The 14,657-nt window shown below is 39.7% G+C and overlaps 1 protein-coding gene across 4 annotated transcripts in view; it reads right to left on the bottom strand.

Annotated features, from left to right (window-relative positions):
* Positions 1–14,657, bottom strand: part of EXT2 (exostosin glycosyltransferase 2) — a 200,218-nt gene that overhangs the window by 83,876 nt on the left and 101,685 nt on the right. For all 4 annotated transcript variants that reach the window (XM_033207210.1, XM_033207209.1, XM_033207211.1 and 1 more), the window contains one exon: positions 1,565–1,754. In XM_033207210.1, the coding sequence (XP_033063101.1) occupies positions 1,565–1,754 (190 nt within the window). The remainder of the gene's footprint in view (positions 1–1,564; positions 1,755–14,657) is intronic.

Consider the following 14,657-nt stretch of genomic DNA (forward strand, 5'->3'; position numbering starts at 1 on the left):
ACTGCAGGAACAGGCTGAGAGTCTCTCTGAAAACTGGTGGCCTTTGCATGCAGGAGCATATACAGGCCTGTGACTACCACAAGACACAATAGGCCACTCCAGACCCAATGACAGGCCCCAGACTTCCTTCTACAAACATAACTCATCCTTTATAAATGAAGGGACTAATTAGCAATGCAATACCATCCAATTCACTTCACTCTGGAGAAAGGCAATTGGTATGAATAAATCCAAGTCAACAATTTCCTTCTTCACATAGTTCCTTATAATTGTCTCTCTTTTCCTTCCTTTCTGTATTCTCATCCTCCCTTCTTAAATGATGCCCACCTTTTCCTTTTTCTTTTACCCCTTTCCTTCTCCCTCATTAAGTATCAAACAAAACAAAAACCCAGAAAACTGGCCATGCTGTAGTGTTGAGAAAGAGAAAACAAATCTTGGCATAGAAAGTTAATTTTTAAAAATCAGGGAATGATATAAGACTTTCATTTAAAATAGCTGTTTTATTTACTCAAACTGTCGCTCCCTAAATCTAAAAAGAAAGCATATGATTCTCTCAGAGAACAAACATCTCATGAAGTGAAGGAAAAACTAAAGAATTTTCTCAAGGCATATTCTGATTTGCCTAACAGAGCCAGAAATATGGTCTTCTTCCAGCCTGGACTATAGATCTACTACTGGCCATTTTCAGGGTTGACTCTCCCGACTTCAGTATATCCATAAAAGAGACTAGCCATAAAAAGTGCAGATACTACTGTCAGGCAATAAACTAGACCTTATCGGTGACAGTGGTGCACATTACTAACTTCAAACTCATTCATTCCTTGCTCTAATCCATCAGAAACTTCCTGGCTTTAATAGGCTATAAATGGCAGGAGCTTTGAAGTCCCTGGGATTAGGATCAGTAATACACAGACTGAATGAGAAACTAAATGCAGGTGGAACATACTCTGTGCGTCCCGAATTAAAAACAAATCCAATGAATCAAATAGTCCTTAACCCTAGCTGCCAGCCAGCAGATTACAGGGGTGGCCAAGGCAAGGAACAAAGTGATTAAGGGAGAACCAATGGGAACTTCTAGTGATTGCTCTCTTTAAGGACCTGACTTGAAGTCTGGACAGAGTATGCTTTGCTGCTGACTTTTCCAATTAGATGTGAGGCCATCCTTTTTAATTTTATTATTATTATTATTTTTTTTTTGGAGGAAAGTACAGCATCAGAGCAGAGATAAGAAAGGAGAAAACTAATGCCTTTTAAACTGAGTTTTCATGTAAACAAATCAGCTGAGATGGCTGAGGGAAGTTGAGATCTGTTTTCCCAAGGCTGATAGCCTTTGATCCTATTGATTCCTAAGCCCTCAAACACTTGTGGCTACAGAGGATGCCAGGGCTTGGAGTTAAATGGGCCACCCTAGAACAAGAATGAGAGGACTGAGAAAAATGAAGGCATGCTGTCTCAGAAATGGCATTGCTATTGACAAAGCAGGAAAATTTTTTTAAAACAAAGGATGTGAATAATTTGGCCATCCAAAATCAATCCAGCTGAGAGATGCACTAAGGCTTCTTACCTTCTGGAGGGTTTTTATTCTGATTATTCCAGACGACAAGCAGTTTGGATAGACTGGGCACCTTGGACACTTCAGTGATGACCCGGAAGAGGCTCTCTACTCGGTCGTAGGTGAGGACTATGGCGGTGAACCCTTGAGACTGTGGTGGGATCAGCGGGAGGAAGAGTGGATTGCTCACGCTGCCCCACTTCTACAAGAGGACAGATTAACACAGGTCAGAAAAGCAGCTGTAACAATATGGCTCACCCAATATCGTCAGCAAACCCAAACATGGCAGGCTTGGTGGCTTTTACCAGGACCGATCCCAGAGCTAAGCAACTGCTCAAAGTCTTCCCCTCCTCAAAATTTGCATGGACTAATTAAGTTTGGCTCTGATATCACTGAAAAAGGAGCTGAGAACTTTTGCAGCTGAGAAAAGAACTCTAGTTAAACATGACAGATTAAAGCATGCATTTATCTCCACTCTCTCCCCAAACCCAATAAAAAGGCAGTTGATGAATATAAAAGAAGATAAATCTGCAAGGACAAAGAGACGGGAGAAGAGACAACAGCTGATGGGCCTATTACGATATTTCTGAAAGACGGAAAGGACTAGAGAAGGGGTAGCAGAGGAGGAGTGAGAGTGGAGACCTGGGCACCTACCAGGAGGGGAGGCAGCAATGGCAAGCAAGCCAACCCGGGAATTCACAGGGCTCAGGAATGAAACTCACCAGATACCTTGTGAGGTAAGAGGAGCGGTAAGGTTGAAAACAGGAAGACTGTTAAAAATCTGTGTAAGGAGCAGTTAGAGGCCCAGATTCACAAACTTTCCCTTGATCCTATTCAGCCAGAAAATGACTCGTCCCTTATCCCAGCTAGAGAAGGGAGGTTTCCTCGAGGAAACTGAGCTCTAGACAGGGAAATACAGGCAGAGAGGAGAGGAAAATACAGGCTAAAAATCTACATTCTGAATAATGGGCCCTACAGCCTTCTTTCCCCTTCAGTTCCCAAAGCGTTGGCAGCCATGTGGCTAGCTTGGCACCCCAACATCTTACAGTGAAGTCCTCCAGGCAATAAGCTGGCCTTCACACAGAGAACTTCCGATCAGCTTTTCAGTGCTTCCCTCTCAATCATGAGCAGATTCTAGAATCACAGACATTTCAAGAGCATCTTCAGCATGAATGACAGAAACCAAACAAATAAAGAAAAAAAGGAACTTAGAAGTAACAGAAACAATAGAAGCAGCAGAAGGAAATTAAAACTGCATCAACAACAAATTGTATCCACTGGGAGGTAAGATTCTTCATCCATGAAACAAGAATAAATTCCTATTTTTATTTTAAAAGCTCTATCAAAGAACAGAAACAACTCTTTGATATTAAAAATATAATAGTTTAAAAATTTTTTTAAGGGCAGGATTTCTACCTGGTTGGTCCTGCCAGTGGGGGGAAAAAAGGTCAGGATTGCAAGATAAAAGATGAGAAAATATTCCAGACTGGTGAACAAAAAGGCAGAGATGAAAAATAAGGACAGAAAAAATGAGAAAATCTAGGAGGTCCAACATCCATTTAATAGGAGATTCCAGAAAAGAAAACACAGACTATGGGAGAAATAAATCTATCAAAGAAATTAAAGAAGTTCTCAGTACGTAAGATATGAGAGGTATGAATTTTCAGATTGCAAAGGATTAACAGAAGTAGCACAGTGAATTTTTTAAAAAGACAAAAATAAAAAAACAAAAACCACTGCCATATTACAGTGCATATTTCTAAACACAGAGAATAAAGAGAAAATGCTCACAATGTGTGAAAATAGGTGAGGAACATAAGAGTTCAACGTACAATTCTCAAAACTTATCTGTTAAGTGTGAAATGTTTTTAAAATAAAGTTTAAAAAGTAATGAAAGAAATTCAATCTCTTTGCTATCATTAAAATATTAAGTACTTTTAATACAGCAATGTAAGCAAAACTATTTTTGTATGGATAACAATTAAGATTATTTAAATGTTCTTATATTTTTTACCAGCTTTATTAGGATATGATTCATACACCATACAATCTACCCACTTAAAGCATATAAAGATTTTGGTATATTACATTGTTCACTTTTTAAAACTGTAGTAAAATAGATATAATATTAAATTTGCCATTTTAACCATTGTTAAATGTGTAATTCAGTGGCATTAATTACACTCATATTCATACGTTATCATGCAAAAAGCCCAGGACTGAATTCCATCTTTGCCAGAAGGTGGCTGAGTATGAAATGTCCTATCTGCTATTATGGCAGCTGCATACTTCCCTAGCCTTTTATACTCTGGGATTGCCAAGGTCCCCTATCAATCTCATCCATATCACTGGTGGACACCCATCACCACCTTTGTGACAACGGCTGTCTGCCAGATGTAAGAGTGTGGGATAAGAAATGCACACAAACACACGGAATACACATGGGATAGAAACTCAAAGAAGCTGAATGCGATTCCTGGGGTCCTAATGTAATCAGGATATTAAAGCCAAAGTGTCCACAACATGCTATAATTAGATTTCACAACCAAGACACAATAGGAAAGGCCATCTTTTCTTTTTCTTTTTTTTTCATTGAGACAGAGTTTCACTCTTGTTGCCCAGGCTGGAGGGCAATGGCACAATCTTGGCTCACCTCACCTCCATCTCCCAGATTCAAGAGATTCTCCGGTCTCAGCCTCCCAAGTAGCTGGGATTACAGGCATGCACCACCACACTTGGCTAATTTTGTGTTTTTAGTAGAGACGGGGTTTCTCCATGTTGGTCAGGCTGGTCTCAAACTCCCGACCTCAGGTGATCCACCCGCCTCAACCTCCCAAAGTGCTGGAATGACAGGTGTGAGCCACCACGCCCGGCCAGGAAAGGCCATCTTTTCAATGTTGACCTTCTGTTTCCATGACATCACACTTTAATATTAAACTGTAGTCTTAGGAAGGTGCCTGGATTTTAGTATTTGACCTTAGCAACTCATTGTATTTCTAGAAACCTTTTTGAGTTTTCTACCCCAAATTTTATTCTTTATCTCTTCCTGACCTTTATGGAAACTGAAGTCAGAAAGTAGTCCTATATTTAAGTCATAATTAATCCCCAGGGACGGTTCATGGTCTATGTGTCATCACTATCCCCAACCCAGTCACCTAACCCTCTTGACACAATACTCACTAATGCCTGCTTGAAAAACATCATTTTAAGTGGAAAAGAAAAAGATTCTTTTAAAAAAGTGTATAAAATGATTTAATGTGTGATATTGAAACAGTCAAGATCTACTGAGTACTTACTAAGTATAAAGCACTGTGCTTTACATGTATTACCTCATTAGATATTCACAACAACCCCCAAGATAGATATGGTTACTGTTCTCACTTTACAGATGAGGAAACTGTAGACTAGAAATAGCAAATGATGTTCAAGGCTATATAACCTGTAAGTGATGGAAGTGAGATACAACTCAAGCAATCTGATTCCAGAACACCAGATGGTAATGGTTCACAGCCCTTCCCTATGCCCTCCTACATACATACCCAGACCGGGTATGCATCACCATTTTATAGACTTTGGAAAATGCAAGTGTGGGGACCTCCAGAGTTTGCTACTTCTAGCTCTTTTCTCAGACAAAAATCCTAAAAGTTCTTGATCCTTGTTAATAAAATCTGGGCCAATAAGCAAGAACCCACCCCAAACACTATGATTTCAGAGAGCCTATGGAATAAAAACACACCAAATATATAACACTGACACAAAGTGTGCACATAAATTTAAAAAGGTAAATACACCACTAAAACAGAAGGAAAAACTATTAAAACTCTAACAGAATGAGGTCTGTTCTTTGGGAGAAGGGGGGAGAATGCCAACACACTTAAATGTCTTTATGACATTAAGAGGAGAGGAAAATTCCCTAAGAGATGCAAAGCACAGACTCACAAAACGAGTGCCTTGGCATTTAAACTAAGGCATCCCTGAAAGGCATCGCAGCTCTGATTTCAAGGAGCTGCCAGGGACATGGAGCCAAAGTCGCTGGCAAGACAACAGATCGGGTCTCATCCCACACGCCAGCTCCACTTGGGAAGTGAACTGGTAGGAGAGGAGGGAGGACAGGAAGGAATGGCTGGCTGGGAAGTGGACAGTAACTTTTCTTGATGTTCAGTTTTTCCACACTTGCATCCCAAACAGGGCTTGACTACTGGAGAAGCAGGGAAGGCAGCATGGGGGTACGGACAGCATGAAAAGGAGCATAAGGAGGACTGGATCTTGCCGATACCTTCCCTTAAAATCCAGAAGTGGAGATGAACACAGGAGGCAGTATGTAAGCTTCTAAGCATGCATTTACTCAAATACAGGCTCAATTATTTACTGTAGAACACACCACAAGAGTTAATGCAAATGGCTTCAAAATTGAGTTAGCATGTTTGAAGTCAGTTTTGGAATCACAAGTCCTTAATCGGAATCCAGGTTCTTTCACTTGCCAGCTGCATAGCCTGGGCAAAGTACTTAACTTCTCTTGTACCTCAGTTTCTCTATCTATAAAAATCATCATACAACTATTACCATCTTTCTAGGTAGTATTACTTGGCCTAAATGAGGTAATATATGTAAGGTACTGTCATGTAGAAGCATTCAATAAATGATAGCCAACGGTTGAACTTGTGTGAGTTGTAATTTCTCCGGGCTTCACTTTCTGTGTGTCTCAAAAGGGGGTAGGAGGTTGCCTAAGCAGTCTTGAGATCTCTTGCAGCACAAGAATTTCGAATGAATTGCAGTACAAGAATCCCAAATGAAATCCTTCTTTCTCCCTCTCTTTATCTTATCATGTTTCAAGGTCCTGGTTTACGTGGATTCTCTACCGCTACTTCTTCCTGTCCAAATACACTGTTTTTAATATCCATGATTTTCTCTTTTCCTTTCTATTCATTACGTTTTGGCTATCCTGAAAGCTCCATGAAGGCAGGAGCCAGAACACCTACTATTTAGAACAATGCCTAATTTTTCAATCAAAACTTGTTTTTTAAAGGAGTAAGTTAAAGCCAAATGACTCAGGCCTGTTTTATCTGTCTCCCTTATGTATAGATATGAATAGCTGATGTACATTCAAATGACTAAAATTACGAGTTTTGAAATGACTCCCAACCTAGTTAACTTGTTTTATACATAGTTACCAAGAATCTTACTGTGCTGTGTTCTGAAGAAGTGTAGGATTTTATAGGGATATTTAACAGAGGGCTTTAATCTGGGCCTTGCCATGTACTAGTCTTGTGACATGTACCGTTCTTTGCGTATCAGTTTCCTCATCTGTCAAACAGGGATCATGATAGTAACTACCTCCTAGGGTAATGATTAAACGAGATTATGTACATAAACATTTAGCAGGGGGCTCAACACAGGACCTATGAATTAGAGTTTAAAGCAAACAAAATACTTCCATTCTTCCCAATTTGTATTCTTGCCTACTAAAACACTGGTATTGGTGATTCAGCAATCATTCCCACTAGCATTATTTCTGGTACTCATTCATTCAGCTAACATTTCCTGAACATACACTACAAGCCTGGAATAGTGTTAAAGCTGCAAAGATGAACACTTTCCGTCCTCTCAAAACACACATAACCTAATGGGGAAGACAGCGCGGTAAAAACACAAATTACAATGTAAACTAACAAGCAGTAAACAAAGAATGAAAGGTACTCCGTAGGTGGAAACGTGGAGATCTACACAATCACCTCTCCCTACCTGGAGATGAGGAGGTCTGAGCAGTGCCTTTAAGAAGCAGCAGGAGAGGGCTGGCCAAAGAAGCCTAGGGGCAAGCTGGGCGGCATGTGCAAAGATTTGCCGACAAGACAGTGAACCATCCAACAGGGCACCTCACAGCTTGCTGGGAGGAGAAAGGTCAGACAGCAGAAATGAGAGGAACTCAGGTAATGGCAGGTTAGAGCTTTATGGTGAAAAGCCTTAAATAACAATTTTTTTTTTTAAAGTTACACAGCTAGCCTTTTCGTTTCTTTTGAAACTTTCTTTTCCTGATCATTGTTTTAGTGACAAATTGACATGGCTACCGTTATGCTCTATTTAAAGAGTCATAAATAGGAAACGCTGATCTGCAACTAAGCTGCTATGTCAATTGCTTTTCCCTTCCTCAAGCATAATCCTATTTGCCTTTGGAGGTCAGTGACAGTGTGGAGAAAGCCAGCTTTAATTGGGGTGTATACCTTCACACAGACACTCCACCCCACTAGGGTAAGGTCAGCAAACTAACCTCCAGAGAAAAAAAGCTTACTGGGGAGGAATATTTCAAAAACAGCATTTAGTCACCTCTGAAATACCTTTAAGAACTGACCCCCTGCTGGCTGACCAAAGAGAGTGTCTACAGTCTGGGACCTCTTGACCCCACTTTCTGCAGGAAATCAAGCAAATTTAAACCTCCATAATTTACTCAAGACTGGTTTCTGCCAGGGAAAAGGCAAACAATGCTGGCAATTAACTCTGCTACCTGATTAAATCTCCATGATGGTAAGATAGGGCATAAAACCAGGCATCCAGCAACAGAGAGCTGGAGACGAGGCAAAGCCCATCTATCGCTGCTATGCCTTCAAAACCTTGGCTATCAATGCAATTTTCAAATGCACTCCATGAACCTGTTCACTCAAAGGTAGGAGGAGATACCAAAAGAGTAAGTGTGTATTATTCTGATAACATGCTGGCCTTTGGCCAAAATGCCTTGCTCACCTCTTGCCCATCCTCCCACTGTTTACTTCTCACTCCTCCAATGAATATTCACTATAGAAGCGCCAATAAGAAATCTCACATTGTTAAACTGCAATTGCATAAAAGTAATCCCTAACAGCCACGAGAACTGTCAGGTCACAATGCCAGCTGTAGAAAAGTTCTTTTATTCTGGAAAGCCCTGGTGTAAGAACTAGTAGTGTGCAGACACTAGTGAGAGGGATGTGTGGGCTCAGGTTTCAGGATGCCTTGAAGGAAAGGCCATGGGAGACTAAGCTTAAAGTCAACTACCAGTTCAAAGGGGTTTCCCCTTTAGGAAAGAGATTCAAACTCAAGCAACTAGTGGTGCCTTGGCAATCCCAAACAAAGGAGGTTGCCTGGGCCCTTCCTGCAATCCTGATTTGCTTTCTTGTAGTTGAAAGGTCATGGTAGCTATATATGAGCCTAACCAAAACCATTCTAGGGTTACCATACAGAAAGCAGAGAAAGGTGGTAAACGGGTGGCCTTTGCTAGCCATTCTGAAATGTTCTTGCTGACTACTCGGATTGTGAAATCAAGAGCAAGGAAAACCACATTTCATTACCAACTAAAATACTCTTTAAGCCTAAACCAAACCAAACTGTAGCACTGAAGAAATCAAGCTGCAATACAGGATGATCCAAATTTTAATTACTATTCCTCATCATATCAGGTATTTTTTGTCACTATGTATAACTTCATGTGAAAATAAGAGAATTCAGCAGATATTTGAGTCAACCTATATCTGATTTAAATGAACATATTTTGCCTAAACAGAAAAATGAGAAGACAGAGAAGAAAGTAAGAAAAGAAGACAGGCTTGTTATACAGAAGCTTTTGAGCCCCTAGTAATGAGAAAGAAGCCTTACCTATTCCTACCTTGATAGAAAGGGCAGTTTTCTTAGTTGTTTTGAAGTTATCAACCCTTACCTCAATGTGGTTTCAATTATGAATTACCAGACTAAAAGGGGAAAAAAGCTTTGATTTATTCTTTTTTGCTCCAATTATGCATGATGTGTTTCCACTGAAGACTTTGAAAAGTATTTCATCATGCCTCTCATCCAGAAGTGGTCAAAGGGCAAAACCAAAAGGAGTTAACCCCTTCATTTCTCCTTTAGGTTCAAAGAGACTCCCCATCAATGAATATAGGACAAGGCCTTGGAAGCAGGGGAATGAAAGAGTTAAGCATTAGCATCATATTACTAACGTGCATAAGGGTGGTGTCCCTTGTCCAAAATGGTGAGATGATATTTATGTTAATGGTTACTGGGAGATTTGAAAGGGGCAATCAGTAATGTGGTCCACGTTGCCTTAACCATTAAACCTCTACAGCCCCAAATACCCACAGCACAGCACTCTATCAGCCAGGCACATGCTGACTTGCAAAACTAGAGAATTACTGAGACCTAACAATGTCTTCAAGTAGCATCTCTTAGCTCAAGAGAGAAAAGTTTTGGGGACAAGTCTGAAGTTTACCTGATACATCGTGTCTACTTCATTTCACTCTCAAATAATTACTGATATGGTTTGGATTTGTGTTCCTACTCAAATCTCACATTGAATTATAATCCCCAGTGTTGGAGTAGAGGCCTGGTGGGATGTAAATGAATGATGAGGGTGGGTTTCCCCCTTGCTGTTCTCAAGACAGTGAGTGAATTCTCCCAAGATCTGGTTGTTTAAAAGTGTGTAGTACCTCTCCCTTCTCTATTCCTCCTGCTTCAGTTATGTAAGACTTACGAACTTCCCTTTTGCCTTCCGCCATGATTGTAAGTTTCCTGTGGCTTCCCCAGAAGCAGAAGCCTGCACAGCCTGCAGAACCAAGAGCCAATTAAACCTCTTTTCTTTCCAAATTATCCAGTCTCAGGTAATTCTCTATAGTGATGTGAGAACAGACTAATACAATAACTCACTGTTCTTAAAAACAAGAATAACACTGAAGGCCAAATCTCACTGACCAAACATTAAACAAACATGTGAAAAACGGAGAAAAGCAAAGGCTAGAAATTCTCTTAAGGCTTCAACTAAATAAGATAGTTAATTATTAACTTAAAGTTCCTGAAACCTATTTACAGCAATTTGCTCATAAGTGAGTTTTCTAAATGGTGGCATCACATTTGGGGGCACTGAACTAACAAGTACCATGACTGACATCTGAAGAAACTGAGCCAGAGACTAACTCAGGGTCACAAGAGCAGGCCAAATATGTCTACAGATATTCTCTTTTTCCTACAGCTGCTTTTAAGATCTTCGCTTTTTCTTTGGTTTACTGCAGTCTCATTATGATTACCAGGCTGTAAATGTACTTTTACTTATCCAGCTTGTGGTCTGTTAGTCTTCCTGGATCTGTGGCCTATGTCATTCAACAACTGTGGAAAATTCTCAGCTCTGATCCTTTCAGTAGGGCTTCTTTCCATTCCCCACCTCTTCTTCTGGAACTCAGCTTAGCGTATGTTGGACCTTCTCTCTCTGTTCTCTATATTACTTCACTTACTCCTTCATATTTTCCATCTCTTTGTCTCTTTGGGCTGCATTCTGAACAATTTCATTGACTCTAATAATCTAATCTAATAATTGCAAGCCCTTGCATGTCTATTTCTGGTAGTTCTCACTCACAATATTGCCTATAGCTTTATGGTTGTGAGCTGCTAATTGTCCTCAGACACTTAATTTATAAGAATTATTTGAGACCTGGACTGAAAATACAGTCCTTATGACAGGGTTTGTGTCTGCTTCTGCTGGTTCCTATCAATACAAAGCCACTTTCAACTAAATTCCCTTCTTAAGGCTTATTTGGATGATAACTATAGTAAGAATCCATCTGGAGGTGGCTTGTGATTGCAGTTCTCAATCACAAGGGTCAATACAGACAGGTTTACTCCTTCCTTACTCTTTCACCGAAGACATAATCTTTTAGTTCCCTAGCTTCATCCAGGAAGTCCTTGTGAGAGTTGGATGGGCCACAGGATTTAAATCCTAATCCCTGTCCCTTACTTCACAGAGTCACCAGGTCAAAGCTCCAGATCATCAAGGTCTACAAAAGTCTCCATAGCAAAAGCTGACTTTGGCTCCCATTCACCTCCCAGGATACTGAGTTTCACTTTGCTTTGGGGATTAGTAAATACCTTACTTTCCTGCCAGCTCAGTAATAGATTAAATTGCTTTATAATACTTCATTCAATATTTTAGTTGTTCACTTAAGAAGGTCACTTAGCATATCTAACCTATCAGAAAGCCAGGGACAGAAGTCTTTTTTATATTTACACTGCCACTGTACTTATGTGTCATTGTGTTCCCTGTTTAGCTTGGGGGCCAAATTTGGGTGCAAGATGAAAACAATTACACGAAAAGAAAGCAGTATAATAGGTGGAATGATGGGCAGAGAATCTCTGCATTAGATGGATCAACATACTTCTTTGGACCTCCATTTCCTCATGTAAAAAAAGAGGTGATCAGTGGATGGGTCTTGAAATCAATATGTCTCACTTCCTTCATCTGTAAGAATAGTGCTAAAGGAATGCTACTCTTGGTTGTAAGGAATAAACAAGAGAAAAAATATAATAAGACCTATCTGGGCACAAAAAAAAAATACCTCCTGTATTTTTAATTTTCCTCTCCAGAGTCCCACCCAATTCTAAAATTTATGTTTCCATGTGATAAAGCATCATACTATCAACCTTATAATCAACACTTCACTTCTCATAGCCCCACACCACTTACAAAATGCTTCCATGTATATCATTAATTTCTTAAAGTAGTTCTCTCAAATAAGTATTCTCATTTTACAGATAAGAATAATGAAATTCAAAGAGATAAGAAACTTGCTGGGGTGGGAAGATTGTTCGAGGCCAGGAGTTCAAGAGCTGGAGGCCAGGAGTTCAAGATCAGCCTGGGCAATATAGCAAGACTCTGTCACTATAAAAAAAAAAAATTACCTGTATATAGTGGTACAAGCCTATGGTCCTAGCTACTCAGGAGGCTGAAGCAGGAGGACTGGTGGAGCCCAGGAGTTTGAGGCTGCAGTAAGCTATGATCATGCCATTGCACTCTACAAAAATAAGATTTTTAAAAAGTAGCTCGGCATGTGGTGCACACCTATAATCCCAGCTACTCAGGAGGCCGAGGTGGGAGGATCACTTGAGCCCAGGAGGTCAAGGCTGTAGTGAGCTATGATTGTGCCACTGCAGAAGGGAGGGAGGGAGGGACGGAGGGAGGGAGGAGGGAAGGAGGGAAGTAAGGAAGGAAGGAAATTTTGTACAAGGTCAAGCTAATAAATGGTTTTGAACTCAGGTTTGATTCCAAATGTCCTCTGCAATGGTCTTAATTATAATCAGACATAATCAGATAATCAGATAATCAGATAACAATCGGTTGTTAATTGTTACACTATTCTTCTGAAGCTATCATTATCCCTAATCTCCATCCTACAGATGGGCAAATTGTTGCAGAGAGAGATTTGGTAAGTAACCTCAAGTCACTCAGATCATCCCCAAGAAAAAAGGGATTGAAACGTGCAGTTTAGGAATTTCTGGGCTATAGTTAGTTTACTGGAAGGCTCACAGGTTAAACCCATCTGAATGCCTCTTGAAAATTCCTGTTATTATCTGAGTTTTAGCTACTTCAATTTTTTCTTTATATAGCACTGAAATTCACATTTGGCTAAATGCCCACCCCTCTTCCATAAAGCCAAACTACTGTCAAGGAGAGCAAGAAAGGTTGCCACTGATTGCTTTTCAGGTAGTAGAGGAAAAAGTTGACATTTCATCCTCCTCTTGCTTGGAAAGAAAGCCAATCATTTATAAGAACCCTCATCTGGCTGCAGCTTCCATCAGTGGGATGGAGAGAGACCATTTAAATGGTTCAACATAAGCCATATTAAAAGAATTTAGAATGAGGGAAGAGAGGGCTCCATATGCTGATACTTTTAATAATTCATGAGTTATAGCAGTCTGCAAGTAATAAATTTCACTAAATATATCTATAGTATGATTGCTTAAGATACTGGCAAAGATAACACACTATTGATTTTATTGGTTTATAACTTGACATGTTAAAAATAACAGTTCAGCTGTTTCACAGTACAAAAGATTTAGATTATTTAGAACAAGGTCTTCAATCATCATTCTTGGACCTGCTACTTCATAAGTATACTGAAAATACTTAAATGCTTCAGTGAAAAAACTAGTGACTTATTTGATTCAAACAAAGAAAGCCAATCTATAAATCAAAGACAAAGTGTCCAACAATGTTCATGATGGCTTATACTACTATGTCTTATGAGAGGTAACAGCTTCATCTGATTCTCTCATACTTGAAATACTCTGGCAGTTTGAAAGAGTAGCTCATTCTCTGGTCTGGGCATAAAAATGCTTGTTGGTAGCCCATGACCATATTAGAGAGGTCATCTATGGTATAGGGGAAGATTTCATTGGCTTGGTAAATAAGAACTCTGGGGAGTGATTAAATTACAGCTTATGGCATCCAAGCTCAAAACACCAACACAGTTATAACCAAGAAAACCAAAGTTTCTGTATAGTTTGAGCTGTAAGGAGCCTAACACCAAAATGAAAGTTGATACAGAGCGGAAAGAAGAGCCTCCACAATAAAGTGATTTCTTAAATATTAATTTCTCTGGAATTCCAATAAAGCATATGTTTTGTCTACTGTGTTCCATCTTTGCTTCTTCCTGAAAAAAAGGCATGAACCCACAAGGGCAAAAAAAAATCTTTTATTGGAAACAAGAATGGACCAAAGTTCAACAAATTTTTGGAAGGTAAAACAGATGAAGCCTTCCTTTTTCAAAATCCTCTTGCTATAAAATGTAGAAATGTAGTATAAAATAAAACAAAAATTATTTTATATATACAGCTGAAGTCCCTGGAAACGATAAGAAAATGAAAGCTGAACACCCAGGAGCTAGTTGGCACTATGGCACCACGGAGGGCCAAGCTTGTTGCAGGAGTTGGCAACGTAGTTGGTTTTAATGCTCATGCTGGAAGAGGAGACTTCGTTTTGGGCACAGGAAGTTAGGAAGTTAGAACTGAGACTTGTACATTAAACCAGATCCCCTGAAGGTCTATACAATCAGTGAAAGAGTGGGCTAGAAAAAGCCTCTCACTAGTACACAGAAGCAACAAAAGTCACTTTTGTTTCTCAGCCTGAGCTTGGGGTGGTGATGTGGGTGAGGGGGAATCTTCCTGGGGAACTTTTTCTTTCAATTTATGTTTGCTTATTGTTTTGTAACATTTTGTTTTGAACATCAAGCACTGTACCAAAATATGAGCCATTCATCTTAAGACAATGTATTTACCATAACGAAGAGCACTACACTAGTGTTTACAAGTAGTTGCTGACAAC

This window comes from Trachypithecus francoisi, unplaced genomic scaffold, assembly GCF_009764315.1.
Source record: "Trachypithecus francoisi isolate TF-2019V2 unplaced genomic scaffold, Tfra_2.0 Lachesis_group8, whole genome shotgun sequence".
In the NCBI taxonomy this organism is placed as follows: domain Eukaryota; kingdom Metazoa; phylum Chordata; class Mammalia; order Primates; family Cercopithecidae; genus Trachypithecus; species Trachypithecus francoisi.